The 20,746-nt window shown below is 41.7% G+C and overlaps 3 protein-coding genes across 19 annotated transcripts in view; 1 reads left to right on the top strand and 2 right to left on the bottom strand.

The window, feature by feature from the left end:
• Positions 1 to 2,315, top strand: part of OSBPL9 (oxysterol binding protein like 9) — a 175,312-nt gene extending 172,997 nt beyond the window's left edge. For all 16 annotated transcript variants that reach the window (XR_014808285.1, XR_014808283.1, XR_014808282.1 and 13 more), the window contains 2 exons: positions 1,191 to 1,326; positions 1,569 to 2,315. Coding sequence is in view for 12 of the 16 variants with exons in the window: in XM_084965085.1 (XP_084821211.1) it covers positions 1,191 to 1,326; positions 1,569 to 1,643 (211 nt within the window). In the remaining 4 variants the exon portion in view is untranslated. The remainder of the gene's footprint in view (positions 1 to 1,190; positions 1,327 to 1,568) is intronic.
• RAB3B (RAB3B, member RAS oncogene family) overlaps positions 1 to 20,746 on the bottom strand; it is a 580,278-nt gene that overhangs the window by 384,174 nt on the left and 175,358 nt on the right. The window lies entirely within an intron of this gene.
• NRDC (nardilysin convertase) overlaps positions 2,517 to 20,746 on the bottom strand; it is an 89,413-nt gene continuing 71,183 nt past the window's right edge. For both annotated transcript variants that reach the window (XM_003482082.5, XM_003127978.7), the window contains 14 exons: positions 18,226 to 18,345; positions 17,069 to 17,120; positions 15,691 to 15,841; positions 12,716 to 12,843; positions 10,807 to 10,969; positions 8,634 to 8,665; positions 8,253 to 8,391; positions 6,381 to 6,428; positions 6,055 to 6,107; positions 5,566 to 5,649; positions 4,955 to 5,045; positions 4,576 to 4,692; positions 3,363 to 3,452; positions 2,517 to 3,220 (listed from right to left, as the gene is read on the bottom strand). In XM_003482082.5, the coding sequence (XP_003482130.1) occupies positions 3,023 to 3,220; positions 3,363 to 3,452; positions 4,576 to 4,692; positions 4,955 to 5,045; positions 5,566 to 5,649; positions 6,055 to 6,107; positions 6,381 to 6,428; positions 8,253 to 8,391; positions 8,634 to 8,665; positions 10,807 to 10,969; positions 12,716 to 12,843; positions 15,691 to 15,841; positions 17,069 to 17,120; positions 18,226 to 18,345 (1,466 nt within the window). In that variant the 3' untranslated portion in view covers positions 2,517 to 3,022. The remainder of the gene's footprint in view (positions 3,221 to 3,362; positions 3,453 to 4,575; positions 4,693 to 4,954; positions 5,046 to 5,565; positions 5,650 to 6,054; positions 6,108 to 6,380; positions 6,429 to 8,252; positions 8,392 to 8,633; positions 8,666 to 10,806; positions 10,970 to 12,715; positions 12,844 to 15,690; positions 15,842 to 17,068; positions 17,121 to 18,225; positions 18,346 to 20,746) is intronic.

Raw genomic sequence — 20,746 nt, 5'->3', positions numbered from 1 at the left:
GCTTGGCATATAATAAGAGTCAAGTGTATGCTGACTTAGCACCACCTTTGTGGCTCATAAGAGATGGCAGCGAGGTCCCAACTGAGACCATGTGTATATATATCGAAAACATCTTCAGGTCTTTTTTTGTTTGCAAGGAACTTTAAAAAATAATTTCATTCCTAAATTAATTTCAGTATCTCTAAAGTGACATTTTTAAAAAAACACTAACCACAATGTATTTTTTAAAAAATGAGTTCCTCCTTAATATCATCAAATATCTAATTGGTATTCAATTTATAATGTCTCAAACATCATAAATTTTTCCCCCTTCCATCTGTGGGATGAAATCAGGATCCTTTAGTGGTATGAGGATTCATGCACTAAAGTTGTTTTTTAGCACATGAAGGGATTTCTTAAATGAAGGGGACCTTACAAATTGTAACCCTGCCTATTGCCTTTAAGTTGTTAACAGTCTACTTGCCTGGACTGGAAATACATAGACATTTATGCTCTGCCGCTAACACAAGGGGGTCTTAGGATGGTTACTTTTCTAGTCCCAATGAATCTTCACTTGTAAAGTGTTGTTTGGACCAGACGTGTCTCGTTATCTGTCTCTCATCTTCCAGTCTTCCCGGCCTTGAGAGGAAGCCAGCTCTCTTTCCACCATCACCCCCTTAAGCCTCTGCAGTGCTTCTCTTGACCCTTATTCTCTGTATTCAAAACTGCTTCTCCCAGGTTTCATTCTTAATTCCAAGGGAGTTTTTATCAAATGGAACTTCTCAGCTCCTCTGATCTAAATAACCCTTTTGGTTTATAGTAAAGGACACTGAAGCCCTGGAGAGGTGAACTGACAGCCCCAAGGTTGTATCCCTAGTTAGAGGTACAGCCAGATGAGGTGGGAGGGCAGCGGGAATCCCAGTCTCAGCTGTTTTTTCTCCTCTATTTGTCTAAGCATGTATCCAGCTTTCTTCTCATCCTTTATTTCCTCCTTTGACAACTAGCGGTGTCATCTTCTGTGTCCTTTTCTCTGTCCTTTACTCCAGTGCCTAGTGCCAGTCTAAGGAGATTCGTCTGTGAAGTACAGCGGTCAAAGCCATTTGACTTGTACTGTAGTGATGTTGTATTCAGGACGACTCTAGCCTTTCATTGTCAAGATTGCTTTCTGCTCTGTCCATCAAGTACTTAGCACCTTCACTTCTTTTCCGTAGCCTTTGGAAGGATGTCACTTTCAACTTAAAAATCAGAGACATTGATGCAGCAACTGAAGCCAAGCATAGACTTGAAGAAAGACAAAGAGCGGAAGCCCGAGAAAGGAAGGAAAAGGAAATTCAATGGGAGACAAGGGTAAGCTTGCTTCGGGGAGCCTGCCTCAACCTTCCACCTGCTGTCCCCTAAACTATAACTCATTTATTCATTTCAGTGAATGGCAAAGTACCAAACACTGTTTTGAATGAGCCATGGCCCCTGCCTAAAAGTCACTGCAGTGTTGGGGTGGCGGGGAGAGACGCATAACGTAATTAAAAGCATGATATGATAGACGTACAAAGCAAGTGTGTAACCGATCCTCCCCCTTCTTTCTCTTACAGTTATTTCACGAGGATGGAGAATGCTGGGTGTATGATGAACCGTTACTGAAACGTCTGGGTGCTGCCAAGCATTAGGTTGGGAAACAGGGTTTGCTCCTGATAACCAGGGCAGGAGGCGTAAGCAAGCAACAATCTTCCTTTGGGAGAAGCTGTTAACTCCCTTCTTATTGCAGTGGTTCCTATCTCAGGGATACTGGACTTTCTGATGCAGATGAACAATTAAAGCGAGAAGAGCTTCCATTTTTCCTGTTCTGTGGCAGTCACAATTTGACTTCAGTCCTGAGAAAAACTTCAGGTTTTGAAAACAAGATGTCTGCTCCTTTTCCAAATCCCACGCTTTGAAAAGCATTTATAAATCCCAGTTTCAAACTCTGCACTCTAGAATTGCTGTTGTGATAATACAACATGTTTCTTAGTTCAGGTATCTTGGGTTCTATATATATATATATATATATACACACACACACACACACACACACACATATATATACATATATATAATCTAGCTGATGCCAGATTTTTCATAAATACTCCATCTACTGTAAATATTGGTTCCTCTGAGTTGTTTTAGAAAATGTAGCGCAATGTATTAAAATCAAGTATTAGGAGATTTCATGGCCTCACTTACAGTAACTTTTATTTTGGAATTGAACTATTATTAAATTGTATCTAATTCTGGACTACAGTTTAATTATACTCAGTGCTTCTTAAGGCTTCATAAATAATTTTTCCAACCTTTTTTTAAAATGTGTTTCTTATTTTTATGATTAAACTTGGACTCAGTTACCTGGCAACCTTGAATACAGGAGGAGCTAGCTTTTTAGGACTCTTGAACTATGGAGGGGTCCATCCTTTTTCTCCCTTACACTCTGTGTTGTCTTTAGCCCCCACAATGCTATTCTCAAGTCTTAATTGAACTCTCAAATAGTACACGTCGGGCTACCAATATTTTATCCAAAAATATTTTATTGCCTTAGAGGATTTGGGAAGAATGTTTACCTTTAGATCCCCATCCCACATTGAAAATATAACAAAAGGAATGCCACAGCAGTGAATGGCTCATTCTGAAGGGCAATACAGAATTATCTTTATTTTTAAATACATTAAAAACAACAACACAGGTATTAGTATTAGCACCTGGCACTTCGGTACTAAGATGACATCAGTTACTTAGGGCCTCGGTCACAGAGGACTGGACTCTCAATCTGAGAGGACCAAGACAGGCCAGGGCTTCTCAGACTGGTTACAGTTGGCCCACCCCAGTTTCTCTCCGCAGCTGATGATATGGTAACCATCGATTTGTTAGTTACAACAGAAGACGGGTGGGGAAGTAAATCAAATTCTACGATGCCAGTGCAAAAAATTCAGTGGAAGCCCTAAGGCAGTAGTAGTGTAACTTCATAAAATACAAACACTTTTAAATACACAGTGCTTCAGGCCAACGAGACTGCAGTTTATTTGACTATTTTATGGTAGGGGAGAAGGTTAAGTGTTGATGTGAAAGCCCTGATATCAGTAATGGGGATGGTGGAATCTGCCAGCAGAGGAGAGGCTGGCAGGTAGGTCAGCTGCATCACTTCACAAGAAGAGTTCGAATCCTCACTGGAAGGGATGCCATCCTCCTCCAGCTCGTGCTTCCCAAATCCAACAACCTGAAAGAGGTGAGAGACAATGCTGACCAAATTTGGGCAAAGACCTGTTGGGCTCTCTGATACCAACCCTACCTGAGGGAAGGATAAATGTGCTACATGACCCTGACCCTGGAAAGGACAGAATTCCAGCTCAGGTACTCACATGAACGCTGAGCATTTTACTTCCCGGTCCTCTGTGGGCCTTGAACCAGCTGACTAGGTCTGATTTTGAGAATGACTTCAGTGCTTCAATCTTAACAGGGGGAAGGGAAGAAAGGAAAGAAAGCAAGCTGTAAGACTGGCAATGTACCCGGAAAGGTAGTTCTTAAACCTAACACTATTAGCACCTGAGCGTGTCATCTTAACCTTTCAGTTGGCTCCCAACCTTTCAGAGAAGGTAAAGACGGGCCCTGACACACTCTGGTGTTCCTGAACGATGACTGAGCCTGATGGGAAAGCAAGAGAGGGTCGTAGATGCTGTAATTAGAAGTACTATACGCTGAGCCAAACCCACCAGACTTCGGTGTCGCCTCTCAGGTACACGTAATGGTATCACACTCTGGCTTCTAACAGGAAAACTGCAGAGCCTCAAGAGCTGCCTCTTTTTAAATAACCCCTCCGCTTCAGTGGCCTTTAGTAATTCGCCACGAAGAGTTATAGTGTCAGAGCACTCACTGCATTGAAGGACTCAGAGCTCTGGTTTTTTTACTCTTTTAGGGCCGCACCTGCGACATATGGAAGTTCCCAGGCCAGGGCTAGAATCAAGAGCTACACTTGCTGGCCCATGCCACAGCCACACACACCAATGATGAATCGGAGTCGCATTTGCGACCTACCCCACAGCTCACAGCAATGCCAGATCCTTAACCCACTGAGCGAGGTCAGGAATCCAACCTGCATCCTCATGGTTACTAGTTGTGTTTGTAACCTACTGAGCCACAAAGGGAACTCCAGGACCCAGAGCTCTTTTTCATGGGAATTACTACTTTGGGCCAGAAGTTGTCTCAAAGACCTACACCTGGAATCCTTAAATCTGGAGAAGAAATTCCGTGTTTATAAAAACCAGAAGTTCTCAATTTTCTTTACAGAGCAGAAGCCATTTTTCTTTACAAATCTTGTAGTGAACCTGAATAAATCCAAAAATGAATCTGAAACTGGGGGTGCAGGAGTAAGGATTCCTTTTCACTCGGCCACTTAAGGCACTAGAGAGGCTGGTCTGAAAACAAGATGTGGTTAAATCAAGAAATGAGTAAAAATGCACGACCCTTGGGCGAGTGTCCCAAGTTTCTCTTGTGCACAACACCAGTTTGCTCAGAAGTGTGTCTTCTATTAAATCAGGAGTCTCCATGGGGCTGTCTGAAAACTGTGTTAACTACCTCATGGGCAAGGCGGTCGAAGAGATACTGCTGGGTCACCACTTCATTCCAGTTCCTGTCCACCTCCTCCCCAAGGTGCGTGTCCTCACACTCCTTCAGCTTGATCAGCGCTGTGACCTGTTAGCACCAAAAGAGACACTGTCAGGCAGGCATCACAGCAAGGCCCTCCAAACACACTTGGCCCTGTCTAGTCTGTTTTGTGATGGACCTGCCAGCATGATGGCGAGGGATGGAGCTAGGAACTTCATCCCTCCCCATCGTTCTCTCTCCATCAGAGCTCAAGAACTAGCTTGCACACAGCATTTTCAGGACTGGTATCACTGTCACGAGGGCTTGTGTGGGCCAAGGGACAGAAGACCAGGCCAGCACCGTCAGTCACCTGGGTGTTGAATGCATCCTCAGTGAGGTTCTCGATCTTCTCCTCAAAGCTAGAAAGAAACTCTTCTATCTTTTTATCAACAACTTCAGAGCTGAAATAAAATGTTTTCAATTAAAAGTCATCAGTGACCAGGTCTCAAGTAAAAGGTGAAGGACAGAACTGGGGCTAAGCCCTATTTCCAGGAAAAAGGCTGAAGTGGTTCTTTCCCCCTAAGATGTGGGAGGGGAGGGAACCCACCTCTACCCCACTTCCAGCCCAATTTCCTGGTGTTCTTATTGGAAGCATGAGAGCCATGCTGACCAATCTGAAGCTGAGAACCAACAAGGCCTTGTACCTTGGTTCTAGCATGAATGCCTGGATGAGCATCTTTGCCTTTCTTGTCTTCAGATACGCCTGAAGAGAAGAAATACTGGCAAGCCCTGCCTAGTCACCATAGGACTTGAATCAAACCCTACGGGCCCCCTGGAAACATTGCTAAGTCCTGGATCAGGCCATCTACGAGCCACCCCTGCAGCTGTTATTAAATGAAGCAGGTCAGAGCTGCCTGATTGAAGGATGCAGCCCCCATTCTCTATGCCAAGAAGAAATAACAGTTGGGCCCGTTTACTCACTTGTATTTCGTTGCCTGAGTCCCCACGGTGACAGAGAATCCAAGAATCCCAGATGTGTTCCTACATGTAGGATAGACATGATACCTACAGCCAAAGTGAAAAGTCCTATGAGCTCAGGTAGTCACCTGGACCCTGTCCTCAAAGGCACTAGAGAGGAGTGGGAAGGGGTTCTGCTCATCCTTGGAGGTCCTGGACCTGGAGGTCCTGGAAGAAGATCCAAAAAATGTGTACACTCTACTCCCAGGTTATGGTGTCCAACCCTCCTGAACTGAGAGCCACAGGCTAGCTGCTTCTCTTGCTAACCTTGAAGCCTGACCAAACTGAAAGCCTGATTGTAGTCCAAGATGCAAATTCCAGAAGTTCTGACCAATAGGTATGACTCTAAGGCATGGAAGAGAGCTCTGAGGTTGCTCAGTCAGGCTACCTGATAAACAGGCCTGCAAAGTAAGCCCCAGACTTTGAGCTCAGTGCTCTTGCCAGCAGACTTACCCAAGGGTCTGCTTGGTTCGAAGGAAGTCAAAACAAGGCTCTTCCATGTGCATCTGTAATTCAACATACTATCCATCAGCTCAGCTCCTCCCAGTAGAGAAAACTCCATTTCTTCCCCCAAAAGTGTTACACACAACCCCAGAGTCCAGCCTCCCTTGACTGTCTTCTTCCTAAACTGCCCAGGCCCCTGTCTACACTCATGCTGAGTGAGAAATACTAACCACCTCACCTACTGACCCGATCTCTGACCATTCCCAAGTCCTTACCCCCAAGCAGAAACGCCCAGTCCTCACAGTGGGTCAGGGGCTCTCCTTTATACAACTTACCACAAGCAGCTCCATTAGAGTGTATTCTTTCAGACTCCTGGCACCTGACTGAAAGGAGAAGCTGATCAGACTAACTGAAAACCCAATGGCTAACAAGGCTTTTTAATAATCCAGCTATTCCTGGCCACCATTTATTCAGGTAACTATCCCACTCTACTCTTCCTTCAAGAGAGTTTATCATACTTTCCATTGCCATACTTTCTGCCTCCTCACAAAACAGAAGGTCTGTGAGGACAGGACTCATGGCTTGAACATTTGCATTCCCAGCCCCAGCACAGAACCACAGGCAGACAGGGAGATGAGTCCAATAACCCCCGACCTGGCAGCTCCTGCCCAAAGGACCCACAGCACACAACCTAAAGCCAAGTAACTGCACGTCAAGGTCTCGAGGAGGAGAGCAGGAAATGTCTGGGAATCAGCGAAGCATATCGGGACCTATTCTTCAGTTGGAGAGGATACGCACAGTTGCTTCCGAGGCCACAAACAGGGGCCCAAAACCAGTAGATAAGAAAAATGCCTCAGAGGCAGATCCACACTTGGAGACCACACCCTGGCTGGCCTGGAGACAGGCAAAACAAGCCGTCAGAATGGAAGAGGGCAGGAGGCCAATAAGCAGAGTGTTGCCAGTGCATCCCACAATCAGGCTCCTCTGATACAGACTCATTACCACTTCCCGCTTCACCAGAGGAGGCTGAAGCCTGTGTGCCCCGCAAGCCCTCTTCATCAGCAGATTTCCTGTTTGCTTCTGAAAGGACTGTAACAAAACTAGTCCAAACCTTGTTATCCACCTACTAGTCAAAATGCTCTCGGTGAGGAGGGAAATGGTTCCCTAAGGGAAGCAGTCTGTATTAGAAGCTAGTGCTAGGAGGTGATGGATGGAGAGCACCTCAGCAGGCTCCCTTTTACACTGAAATCCTGCCTGAAACTGGAAAACTACTACTCTCTCTGGGTTATGCACAGGAAATGTGGACAAGGCTAAGCAGAGCCAGGTCATACAATTTACGAAGTTTGGGAACGGGTGGTCATTTTCGTTTCAAATATGTGGGGAACCTGGAAAAAACCCCAGGTAGCTACAGCTAGAGGAAAACAAGCTCTACAGACAAGCTGGGTCTCTAGGGAAAGAGCCCAGGGCCAGAAACACAGGAAAAGGACAAGGTAACAGTGAGGCCACGTACACAGCCCTGTCCAAAGTCCAGACCAGGGGTCTCCACAGGGCCAGACAGAGAAGCAGCTTCCTCAGGCAGAAAACCTGACCATAGCAGCAGCTCTAGGAGCCCCAGGGATGAGTCTGAGATCTGTCTAGACAGGCACAAGTCCCCACAGTCCTAGTCTACGGGCCAAGTGACACTTGTAAAGTTCCTCCTCAACTTAAGCACCGCCCATCTCCCCAGAATGATGTGGAAAATACACAGGATTTGAGGAGAGAAGGTATAAATTCAAGCCCCAGCTGGTATGATGGAAGGTAAGTGAAGCATTTCAAATTCATCATCCATAAAACAGAGGTGATAAATCCAATCTCTTGGGTGCTTTGAAAGCTCTATGACTCTGGTAATCATTCTGTTTACATATACTGATTGATTGGCTAACAGATGTCCTCCTGCTCCCTGGATTTCTGTCAGAGGAACATGGAGGAACTTCTAAGCACACTTCCCTCTGGCCTGGTGGCTGGGTGATTAATGGAGCACTGTGACAGAGATTTTTAAACACAGTTGCTTCAAGAGGACAAATGACCCCAAGCATAAAACCAAAGTAACCACCAAAGGGCTTTAAAGATCACAGGCTCACTTCTGCGCAGATACTTTGGACCTTCCACCAAGTTTGAGTGTCCTAAAGATAGCCATGAGGAGAGCTGTGTGCACAGGGACCACCGACCTGGTAGTACACAGTGACTTCAGAGTTGGCATCACCCTTGTTCAGAGCTCTCACTTTGCAGAGGTGGTGGGCACCGGGCAGCTCTACCACCCGGAACTGCACAGGCATCTCCTGCTCCAGAGGCATGAAGTTCAACTTGCTGCAAAACAATCAGCGTGGGTCACTGAGGCAGTGCCTTTATCCTCTTACCCCTGCCCTCAAAACTGAAAAGGTCAGGTCTTCCACAGTCCCTTCTGAATTGCTCTGTTTACATAACTAGCCTCAAAAAAACCTACTGCAAGAAGCATCTCCATTGTGGATTTAATAACAACTGAGTTGTGAGCTCAAGTCCCTCTTGCTATTAACAATATGTAACTCCAAAAAACTCAAACCATTACTCACTCAACAACGTATTTCAGGAAATCTGTAGATTCCTAGGAGGCAAAAAAGAAGAAAATAACATCAGGCTCTACTGACATTAATTTCACCCAGAACCTGCTAAAACCAGTATTTGAATTGCCTGGGAAGCCCCGGAATGCATCAGGAAAGCAGATACAGTCTATTACCCCAAACGCTGGCCATTCATTCACTGAGCTCATTCACTCATTCAATATGATTATGTTTGCTGAATATTAAATGGATCTCAACTGAAGTGCTTCCTTCTCTGTTTTCTCTTGGCACTCTGTTTACCTGTCCACTGTGATCAAACTTAGTGTTCAGTTTACCTCACTGGGCTGTGTTTTAGAAACCTGGATTATTAATACGGAGCATGGCATAATGTGAGCAACAGAATAATACTTAACAGTAAGTGAATGAGGCATCCCTTCCCCCAAGATTTGTTTTCTAACCTATAAAAGGAGGGACAAGTGGGGAGGGGAGCTCATCTCTAAAGTGGTTTCTGCCTGGGGCAATTCATGACACTGAGTCCTCTGAACCAAAAGACCAGACCGCCCCCACCACTTGCCATCGCCCCGCACAGTACTCCCAACTGAGCTCAGAGAAGCAGGCAGCTATTCCTGCTCTTCTCCAGAGGTGAGGCTTTTAAACTTCCTTCTGTGGGCAGGACAGAAACCAAGGCTAGTTTGGAGGTTGGGGGATAAAGACAGAGAGGAGGCAGGGAAGAGAGCAGCCAATCTTAAGAGCGGCACTTTATATATTCAACAAAGGGTGAGTCCTGAGAAACTTGAAAGCCATGGCAGAGGATGGTCAACAGGAAGAGTCCCAAACAAGCACTCTTGTCTAGAAGAGGCCTGAGTTAGTTACAAGGTCCCAGAGACGTATCCAACTCAGTGTGTATCAGAACCAACTCCTCATATGCCCCCAAACCTACTACCACTATTCCCACTCCTCTACCAACCCACAGGTTCCAATAAGAAATCTGGGTGGGAGTTCCCATCATGGCTCAGCAGAAATGAATCTGACTAGCATCCATGACAAAAAAAAGAAAGAAAGAAAGAAATTTTAGGCATCATCCTAGAGCCCTCCGTTCTCCCTCACTCCCATACCCAAGCAGTCACTGAGTTTTGATCATCTTCTACTTCATTATTTCTTGAGCATTTCTCGTTCATTTATTATACCTAACTTGGGGCTTCATCATTTTGCACTTCCACCTTTTTTTGTTTTTTGCTTTTTAGGGCTGCATCCACAGCATATGGAAGTTCCCAGGCTAGGGGTTGAATCAGAGCTACAGCTGCCAGCCATAGCCACAGCAACACGGGATCTGAGTTGCATCTGCTCATGGCAATGCCAGATCCCCTACCCACTGAGCAAGGCCAGGGATCGAACCCGCATCCTTATGGATACTGGTCGGATTTGTTTCTGCTAAGCCACCACGGGAACTCCCAATTTTTTTTATTATGATAAAACACAAGAGGTCTACCATCTTAACCACTTTTACATGTAGAGTTCCATAGTGTTAAGTATATTCACATTATTGTGAAATGGAACCCCACATTTTTTATCTTGTAACACTGAAACTCAATCATAAAACAATGACTCCCTTTTTTCTCCTCCCCAACCGTTGGTAACCACTCTTCTACCTTCTGTTACTGTGACTACTCTAGATGTCTCATGTAAATGGAATTTCACTTCGTGTCAACTTTTGTAACAGCTTCATAACTGGTATCTCTGGATCTTCACTGATGACAAATCCTCTTTTTTACATCCATCAGTGGTTCTCCATTTACTACAAAATAAAGCTCAAGCTCCTTAGCTTGACACGTAGCTTGACATACAAGATCTGCCTAAGTACATGTGCATATGTATATACACATCCCTCACCACTCCCCAGCTCCAACTCTGATTTCTAAACTGTGGTTTTCACAATCTTCAACAAACATAACCCAAAACAAATATTTATCAAACATTGAATTCAAAGTCATGTCCTGTACCAGCAGTCTCCTTCATAACAAAGTCTTGCCTAGCACTGGAGAAGCCAGGTTCCCTTCTAACAGACCATGACAATGCTGACCTGCCAAAACTACAAAGCTTCCCCTTTAGTGAAGAATTAATGCAATTCCAGAGCCCACAACAGCATTCAAACCTGGCCAGTAGTAACAGAGCACCTCACACTCACTGTGCTTGTGACATTTCCTTGCACCAGGCCCTCAACAAAGAGCTGGGCTTTGAATTCTTTGACGAAGCTCAGCAGAGACTCAAGGGAAAGGCCATCCATCAAAGCTCGATACTTGTCAATCATAGACCAACGGGCATATTCCAGGATTAAAAGCCGAACATCTCTGCACAGAGACCAGAAACAAAAGGAAGTCTTTTTGTTAAGAAATGAATCTTAAAGGTAAAGATGGATTTGGTTGTTTCTAAAGATAATGTGTTTCTAAAAAGAGACAATTTCTATCAAAACTTAAGATAGGGAAATAATGTCATAATAACCAAAAAGCATTTAAAACTGCATATACAAACTATTATATAGATTAGCTCACTGGTACAATTCCCTTATCTGTTTCAGCTGAAAAATAAAATATTTCACATAAGTTGCCAGATACCACATACCAATTTAATATTACTACTATTTTGATTTGACATCTCACTAACATTTATTAATTACTGGAGGTGACCATCATGGATGTCTATTACTACAATGACAATACAGTAAAAGCGGCTCTAGGCCCGAATCAGACTAACCCCTAACCCTCACCCCCTAACCTCCTCGTACACAGTAAGCTGTTTGAACTTGGCAAGTTATCTAAAATTTGTGACTCAATTTCTTTATCTGTAAACCAAGGGAAACAATAATAATAATAATAATTTAGTGAGAAATACATTTAAAGTTCTGAGATCTAACATCTAACAAATCTTCAGTGAAACAGGTGTTACTACTCTACCACATTTTAACAGATTGGTATTGAGGAGTTACTGGATACACGGAGCTATTTTTTTCATCATATCAACAGTTCTAGAGTTCCCGTCATGGCTCAGCAGTTAACAAACCCGACTGGTATCCATGAGGTTGTGGGTTCGATCCCTGGCCTTGCTCAGTGGGTTAATGATCCGGCGTGGCCATGAGCTATGGTGTAGGTTGCAGATGCAGCTTGGATCCTGTGTTGCTGTGGCTGGGGTGTAGGCCAGCAGCTGTGGCTCCAATTTGACCCCTAGCCTGGGAACCTCCATATGCCTAGGCCAAAAAACAAGAGACAAAAAAGAAAAAAAAAAACAGTTCTAGACAACTTGCCTTTTGAACTTATATTTGGTTATTAGTTTTTGTAACTTCTTATGATCAGATTATCAGTTATTACCTGTCTGATTCTCTGCTCTCTCCCCTGCTTTTGAACTTTGGCCATTTATGGGCTAATTTTAACTTTGTCAGAAGCCGAGCCTCTATATAAAGCTGTGCTGTTTACCACTTAGAGATGCTGAACTGAGGTTACCCTAAGGGTGTGTACTTTTTTTCTGATTCACACAAAGGACTCTATAGTCTACTGTTAGCTCTGGATGAAAGAACAGGCTCTAATGAACGGCCCAAGAGGGTTGCCTAGTAGCAGAGGGTTTAAGCATTAGTATACAGACTGTCCAGAAGCCGTTTTTGCTCTCTTCTGAAACCTGGCTGAATTCTGAATAGCTGCACTTACCAGGGGTAAGTGATGAGTTAAGCAATGTAATCCACCTACTTAACATAACATCCAACACACTAAAATCACCATACTAAAACCAACCAGGAAGCAATTTTGAGCTACAACAAAAACAGCACTTCTTGAACTGTTATTTACTTGCAAACTTTGGAAAAAATATCCTTTTTACCTTTAGCCTCTAATAAGTAGAGTAAGCTGCTTGCAGCCCTGCTTATGCAGCTACTTAACGCTGGGGTTAGAAGTCCTCTAATTCTGTGGGCTGGCTTCCTAAAACACAGCACAATTCTATGACTGAAAATTAGCACTGAAACTAGAGCCTCATTCCCCACACTTAATTCCTAGGAAGGTAAGTACTTCTCGGGTCTTCAAAATATAAGTTTATCCCATGTATATACCCACTTGGCCAGAGTCTCGGGCTTGATGAGGATGTTAAAGTAGGTCTTCTTCAACTGCTCAGTTATCATCGTAAAGACAGCTGGTGTGGACGTGAACTCCGCTAAGTAGTCAATTATAAGCTGAAACAGTAGCTAAGAAGAAAAAGAAGCACCTTAAGTGGTGAAGCATGGTAATCTACTAAGTTTTAGGCGGAAAATGTTTCCCACTGGTTTTTACCAGGGGCTCAACAGGCTAACAGGCATTGTGGGGGACCTAGGAGAAGTACTAATGACTCAAAGAATCTTCAGGGGCTAAAATTCCCAGTCACTGTCAAATTTAGAGCAATGAATCTTTTTAAAAAATAATTTTCATGAGTTCGAAAATTTTTCTTCCAAATAAACTTAAAATAATTTTATTCAGCATCTCCACTGCCTCTAAGTGTGATTTTAATTGGGAGCACATAATTTTAGAAATAATGACAACTTTGCATCAACCTGTCCAAGCCAGAAAGATGATTATCTCCCTTAAAGTCTGTTTTATATGCTTCAAAAAAAGATTTATAGTTTTCTTTAGATAAGTTCTATACTTATTTACTCTTAGATATTTTATTATTTTTCTTTATGGCATTTTTTTTTCCAATCCATTTCTAAGTGGTTACTGCACTACAGGAAAAGGAGCTACTGATTTTGATATACTGATCTTGTGATGAGCTACATCGCAAATTATTTTTTAAAATTTTAGTACTATAATAGGTTTTCTAAGAATATAATCATTTCAGAGTTCCTGTCGTGGCGCAGTGGTTAACGAATCCGACTAGGAACCATGAGGTTGCGGGTTCGGTCCCTGCCCTTGCTCAGTGGGCTAACGATCCGGCGTTGCCGTGAGCTGTGGTGTAGATTGCAGACGTGGCTCGGATCCTGAGTTGCTGTGGCTCTGGTGTAGGCTGGCAGCTACAGCTCCGATTAGACCCCTAGCCTGGGAACCTCCATATCCCGCGGGAGTGGCTCACATAAAGGCAAAAAGACAAAAAAAAAAAAAAAAAGAATATAATCATTTCGCTTGCAAAGATAAAAATACTTTTTCTTTTCCAAGGGTTTTTATTTTATTTTTTCACTTTAATGTAGTAGCCAGAATCTCTAAAATAAAGTTAAGTAGCAGAGGTGATTGTGGGTATCTTAGCTTGTTCCTAATTTTAATGTTCAGCATTTCATTTAACACTTGCTTTTAATCTTTTAATTAAGGTTTTTATGGTCGTTAGGTAATTGCCCTCCATTCCTACTTATTAGGAATTAGGAATGACCATACAAGTTTATCAAATAATTTTTTTGGCATTTATCACTATATTCACATAGGGCTTTTCAAATGATTTGTGTTATGATTTATGTTCATCAGCTTCCTAATAATGAACAAAGAACTCTGCATTCCTAGCACTTGGTCATGCTGAATTATTCTTTTTGTTATATTGTTGAATTTAATTTTCAAAATTTTAGAATGTTTGTAAGTGAAACTGATCTCTAGTTTTAAAAATATATTTATAGTCTATATCAAGTTTTCTTTTTCTTTTCCTTTTTTTTACTGGCTGCACCCATAGCATATGGAAGTTCCTGGGCCAGGGACTGAATGTGAGCCACAGCTGTGACCTACACCACAGCTATGGTAACACCAGATCCTTTAACTCACTGCACTGGGCCAGAAACTGAACCCAAACCTCCACAGTTACCTGAGCTGCTACTGTCAGATTCTTAACCCACTGCACCACAGTAGGAGCTCCCATATCAAGTTTTAATGTTAAGGCTAGGTAAGCTTCATAAAATGAAGAACCTCAAATACTTTTCTATGGTCTGTATTTTTAAAAAGCTCTCCAGGTAATTTCAAAACTTACCACCCAAATGACAACTACTGTATTTGGTTCTAATCTGTTTGGATCTTAAACTACATTATATTTAAACTTTTGAAGGTTAATAAAAATAAAATATTCCATGGTGTCTCCTCCTAAGATCAATTTTTTTCCCCTGGGGAGACTGGTAAGGATGAGAGTATAAAGGACAGAACTATATTCTTCTCTAGGGTTTTTGCTAAAATATAGAGGCTATAATCTCTTAGCACAGGTATAATTTCTACCAGGTCATCTCCTCTGATTTTTTTTTTTTTCTCATATGAACCCAGTTCCCAAAACTTATAATTTATGTCCTACCCAAGAAACTAAGACATAAAAGTTGTTGTTACTACATTATGTTATTTTACCTGGCACTTGATGATCTAATCCTTCAGCTAGCATCCCATATTATTTCATCCTTTACTTACGAAGTTTTTGACAAAGTGACAATGAAACATATTCTTTATCAAAAGATAAGTGTTGACTAAGATATATACTCTAAGAGTTCATAAATTTAGAAGGGAAAGAAGACACATGTTTGAAACAATGGAACAGAGTACAAAAAGAGGAAGACAGAACACAAGCACGTGAGTTCTACTCTGTGTCAGGCAATGTCCCAGGTGCTTTAAATTTGTACTTGCTATATGGCATGGAATTAACCTCAAACCAGTCCTAAATGCCAGTGTGGGCTGCAGAGAAACAGACAGCAAAAGGAAGTGAAATCAAGCCTGAAGCACAGCATACAACATTATTTAATGTAATTAATGAATGAATATATATTGCTCTTACATGTGACCAAAGTTGGAATACCTGTCATCAGCCCAAAAATCCACAATAATCCATATCAATAAACATTTCTTGGAAGTTCCCCTGTGGTGCAGCAGATTAATGATCTGGCATTGCCACAGCTGCAGTGCAGGTCACAACTACAGTTGCAGGTTCGATCCATGGCCTGGGAACCTCCACATGCCATGGGTATGGCCAAAAAAACAAAACCAAACAAACAAATATTTATTTCTATGTACAACACCTCACACACAAACCTCTATGCTTGCTGCTACAGACCCAACAAGCATAAAAGTTTTAAAGCTGTCTGCAAGGAAAACAGAGCACTGGTACTTACAGGTAGTTTGTGGTTGAATCCTTTCACTCGAATAATTAAACCATGTTCTCCAGCTACTAGCTTATACTCCAGCTGTGCCACATCTGCTTCATAAGCTGGTTCCGCAAGGTTATGGGTAAGGATATTGACAAAGATATCAAAGAGGACCACACTAAGAGTATAAAATGTAAACAGCATCATTAATTGGCAAGAAACAGAAACAGATTTGCTTCTACCCAGAATAAGAAACTCCACTTTTATTTATTTATTTATTTATTTTTGTCTTTTTAGGGCTGCACCAGTGCCATATGGAGGTTCCCAGGCTAGGGGTCCAGTTGGAGCTGTAGCTGCCGGCGTACGCCACAGTCACAGCAATGCCAGATCTGAGCTGCGTCTGCGACCTACACCACAGCTCACAGCAACGCTGGATCCCCAACCCACTGAGTGAGACCAGGGATTGAACCCAAAACCTCATGGTTCCTAGTCGGATTCGTTTTTGCTGCGCCACAATGGGAACTCCAAGAAAAACTTCACTTTTAGAAAGATGTTATTTCACTACTCCGGAATGTAAGATTATACTAATTGAGTTCAAAGGTTAATATGGCTTACCCAGGACTCAGTTTCACAGGGGGGCATTATATAGAACTCCCACCTTCAGCAGTGCTTCCCTATCTTTTTCATGGACACATGCACACAAAGAACATGATATTTATACTGCACAATGGGGTAAATATAAAATTCATGAAAGGCAACAGACCAAAGGCTCTGGATATCCCCGTGGCCTAGGTTTTCTGACAACAAATTAAAAATCTGAGGGAAGGGAGGAGGGTGATGCATTTTTCTTTTAAACTGTATAGTAATAAATGTCACTGCTGCTTGTCAAAAACATTAAGGCTGGATTTGACATGTTAAGTGGCAAAATAAAGAAGTACATTAACACCTCCTAAGCACCCCCTATGATCCAGGTACATCTTAGGCTCTCTGACCTCCCCGCAAAGCATCTATCTATATAAACATATAATAATTTGCTTAGAACAAAGTATAATCAGATTCCTTGACAGTCTCTAAATAGAGAATAAACAGATCCATCAGTCCTTACTATAAACTGGGAGATAACCCAAACTCATCTCTTAGGAACTTTCTCAGTCCAGAACTTCTATGACTAGCCTACATTGTTCGCATGTTTTACAAATGGGTTCTGGAGTTAGATTAGCCATAATACCACCTTAGTAATTAGTATTCATACATATAATTTGTTTGGGACACATAAGAAACACATAAATCAGGAGCATAGCTCAAGTACTGATAGAGAAAAATGATAGAGTGATACAGAATGAAACAAAACAGTCTTTCAATAATTAAAAAAATATATTTTCCAGAAAAGAGGACACTTTCTTACTTTGCTGCAGACTTCTGTATCAAAGGTGAGATCAGATGGAAACGTATATATGCTGAAAGAAAAAAGACCCTAAATAAGAAAATACATACTAGAAACCTTAAATATTTAATACATCTGTTTTTTTCCCAGATGTTGTTTTAATAATTCTGAAATAAACCACTAATCCTTAAATCCCATTATATTTTTATCCTTAAGTGTCCTTAAAAAATAATATTTATCATTCCAGTGTTCAGAAGACCCAAATTAATCTAAGGGAAGATCATATATTTAGACAGATATACAGAGAGGCCTATGAATACTCTTATTTATCAAAAACTTTGGTCACAAAAAATGCTTACGGAGGTATACATGTCAAGAACATTATGGGAACAATCCCAGTGCTCACAGAAAGTTGTATCAGACCCTTTCCAAGGAAGCTGAATAAATGTTAAGAATATTTTTAGAAACTCTTATAATCTATTCAAGAAAAACTGAGAAAACACCTTTCCAGTGAAGTCAAGAATCTCTCAGAGCTACAGTTACGTTAGGTTAGAAATAGGGGTTGAATGGCAACCAAGAGCACTCGGCCTTTGATTCCAAGTTGCTTCAGTTAAGTTCCTATGCCATGCACAAGAAAAGAAAAGAAAAAAGCAACACAGTTTAGGCAACCAGGCTGAAGACAAAAGCCTTAGAGTCTGTTTAACTGTATACTTTGCTTCCTTTATTCTGAAAAGCAAAACAGGAGAGGGAGAAAGACAAGAGGATATTTCACATTTGTAATGCTGGATTTGGCTATCTATTATGTCCAAGAATAATTTCTTTCAGCTTATTCTTAATCTCTTTTTAACAATAATATTCAAAAACACCACCTATTCCCTAAGATGACCAAACACCTAGGTCAGCTTTCATATAACTGGGGAAAAAAAAAAAAAATCTGAAAATACTTCCATTTTAGGCTTGAATCTTCATGTATTTCCTGGCATCTGTAGCGTCTATAAGAATGTCAGTGATAGCACAGGGGCATGGTATGGATCTGATACATAAGCCTAGAAAAGGTCTTCTAGTGGAAGAAAAGGAAAGGGAGGGAGGGGACAGACACAGGGTTGACAAGGTCGCTACAAAGTGGAGGAAGATTTGTCATACTTATTTCACTTCTTTTAAGGAGGAAAACATTTTACCTTTGGGGATTTTGAACTTGTTGTCTTTCTTATACCATAGGCAACCTTGTGGAGTATTCACAATTTTAACAGGGTATTCTGTCTCTGGACAATCAAAGGCCTTCAACATGAAATCCGTAGCTAACAAAAGTAAAAAGTAATAAATCATTCAGTTAGTTATTTCAACAGGATTCCCAGCAATCTCTCTTGGTTTCAGAAGCCTAAGTAACTCTACTTTGTGACAAAAATAAGCCAAATTCAAACACTGGAGTAAAATAAATTAGTAAAACAATACTAAAAAGAAAGTCCTCTTGGCCTTAAACTAAATGAACTCTGAAGATCTGTAATTTCCCAAGAGTTGGTTCTGATATCTCCATATTCCACTTCATTTCCTTTCTCAGAGACAATCTTAACTGTGAGAGGGACCTCTGGTCAGAATAGGTGTATAAATCAATTTACAACTGAATTCATTTTTTAATTAGAATGTCTTTTACCAAACTTATAGACTTTTGAAAGGTAACAAAATAGTTTTGGTCAAACAATGTCAAACTTGTCCTTTAAGTTAATGATAACATAAACTGCTTCATCAACACTTAGGTACAAAACCTTTTAAGAATTAAAACGTACTGGCTCTACCAAAAACAAATGGATTGGGAGTTCCCCGTCATGGCTCAGTGGTAACAAACCCAACTAGCATCTGTGAGGACAAGGGTTCAATCCCTGGTCTTTCTCAGTGGGCTAAGGATCCTGTGTTGCTGTGAGCTGCGGTGTAGGTCACAGACATGGCTTGGATCCTCTGCTGCTGTGGCTGTGGCCAGCAGCTGTAGCTCCAATTCAACCCCTAGCGTGGGAATGTGCTGCAGGTGGGGCCCTAAAAAGCAAAAAAAATTTTTAAAAATAAAAAGGGGTTGTTTAGATAAAGTTCAAGACACACAACTGAATTGTCTAAAATATGCAAGACTTTTTGTATAAAAGCATTTTTCCCTAAGTGATATCAGATTCATATATAACATAAAATTAACCACTTTATAGTGAAAACTTCAGGGGCATTTAGTACACGCACAATGTTGTGCGACTATCATTTCTTTCTAGTTTCAAAATATTTTCATCTAGAAATAGCAACAACAAAAAGACAAAAAGACAAAAAACAAAACAAAACAAAACAAGGAGTTCCCGTCGTGGCGCAGTGGTTAAAGAATCCGACTAGGAACCATGAGGTTGCGGGTTCGGTCCCTGCCCTTGCTCAGTGGGTTAACGATCCGGCGTTGCCGTGAGCTGTGGTGTAGGTTGCAGACGCGGCTTGGATCCCTCGTTGCTGTGGCTCTGGTGTAGGCCGGTGGCTACAGCTCCGATTCAGCCCCTAGCCTGGGAACCTCCATATGCCGCGGGAGCGGCCCAAGAAATAGCAACAACAAAAAGACAAAAAGACAAAAAAAAAAAAAAAAAAAAAAATTTTCATCACCCAAAAAGAAACCACACATTAAGCAGTGGTTCCCATTACCCACTCCCCTAGCCACTGGCAACCACCAATCTGAGTTCTGGGAGTTCCCGTCATGGCACAGGGGAAATGACTCCGACTAGGAACCATGAGGTTGTGGGTTCCACCTCTGGCCTCACTCCGTGGGTTAAGGATCTGGCGTTGCTGTGAGCTGTGGTGTAGGTTGCAGAAGAGGCTCAGATCTGGCATTGCTGTGGCTATGGTATAGGCTGGCAGCTACAGCTCCAATTAGACCCCTAGCCTGGGAACCTCCATATGCCACAGGTGCCTCCCTAAAAAGGGGGGAAAAAAAACAAAAAAACAAACAAACCCTGAGTTCTGTCTTGGATTTACCTATTCTGGATATTTCATGTAAATGGAATCATACAATCTGTGATCCCTTGGTTCTGTCTTCTTTTATTCAGCACAATGTTTTAAGGTCCTTCCATGCTGCAGCATGCATCAGTACTTCATTTCTTTTTATGGTTAGTACTCCATTGTATGTATATGTCATAATTTGTTTATCCATTCATCCATTATGGACACAGGCTTGTTTCCACCTTTTGACTTTTGTAAACAATACTGTGAACATGCACGTACACATATTTGTTTGAGTACCTCTTTTCAATTCCTTTGGGTACACAACTAAGAGTGGAATTGCTAGGAAAAACGATTATCTGAGTAAATTAGTTATATTCAACTGTAACCTTTAACCTAGACCAATGTCTTCCTCACAGTTAGAATTGTTTTCCATTGCAAACTAGTGAACAGAAATATTCACATATACCTACCTGGAACAAAAGTTCTTGAAAAAATACCCTTTCTTTCTGCAATGAAACATTTTGTTTTTTTCCCAACTGATTTTTTTAATGCTTTCATAATTCATTACATTGACCTCAAAACCCATTACACTGATTTCACAATGCTCTAATGGGTTGCAACCTGTAGTTTGAAAAACACCAGAACAATCAGGTAAGATGATGGTAATTCCTACAGAGACTGACATGAAAGGATCAGCTGTGATATACAAGAAAAAGTCCCAGGATCTATGTTTAAGTTCTGTTT

The sequence above is a fragment of the Sus scrofa genome, chromosome 6, assembly GCF_054392235.1.
Source record: "Sus scrofa isolate SSC_HxYL_T2T_F1_AM1 chromosome 6, Sscrofa_HxYL_maternal_Yorkshire_Landrace_v2.0, whole genome shotgun sequence".
Classification (NCBI taxonomy): Eukaryota; Metazoa; Chordata; class Mammalia; order Artiodactyla; family Suidae; genus Sus; species Sus scrofa.
This window is presented reverse-complemented; position numbering and strand designations above follow the sequence as displayed.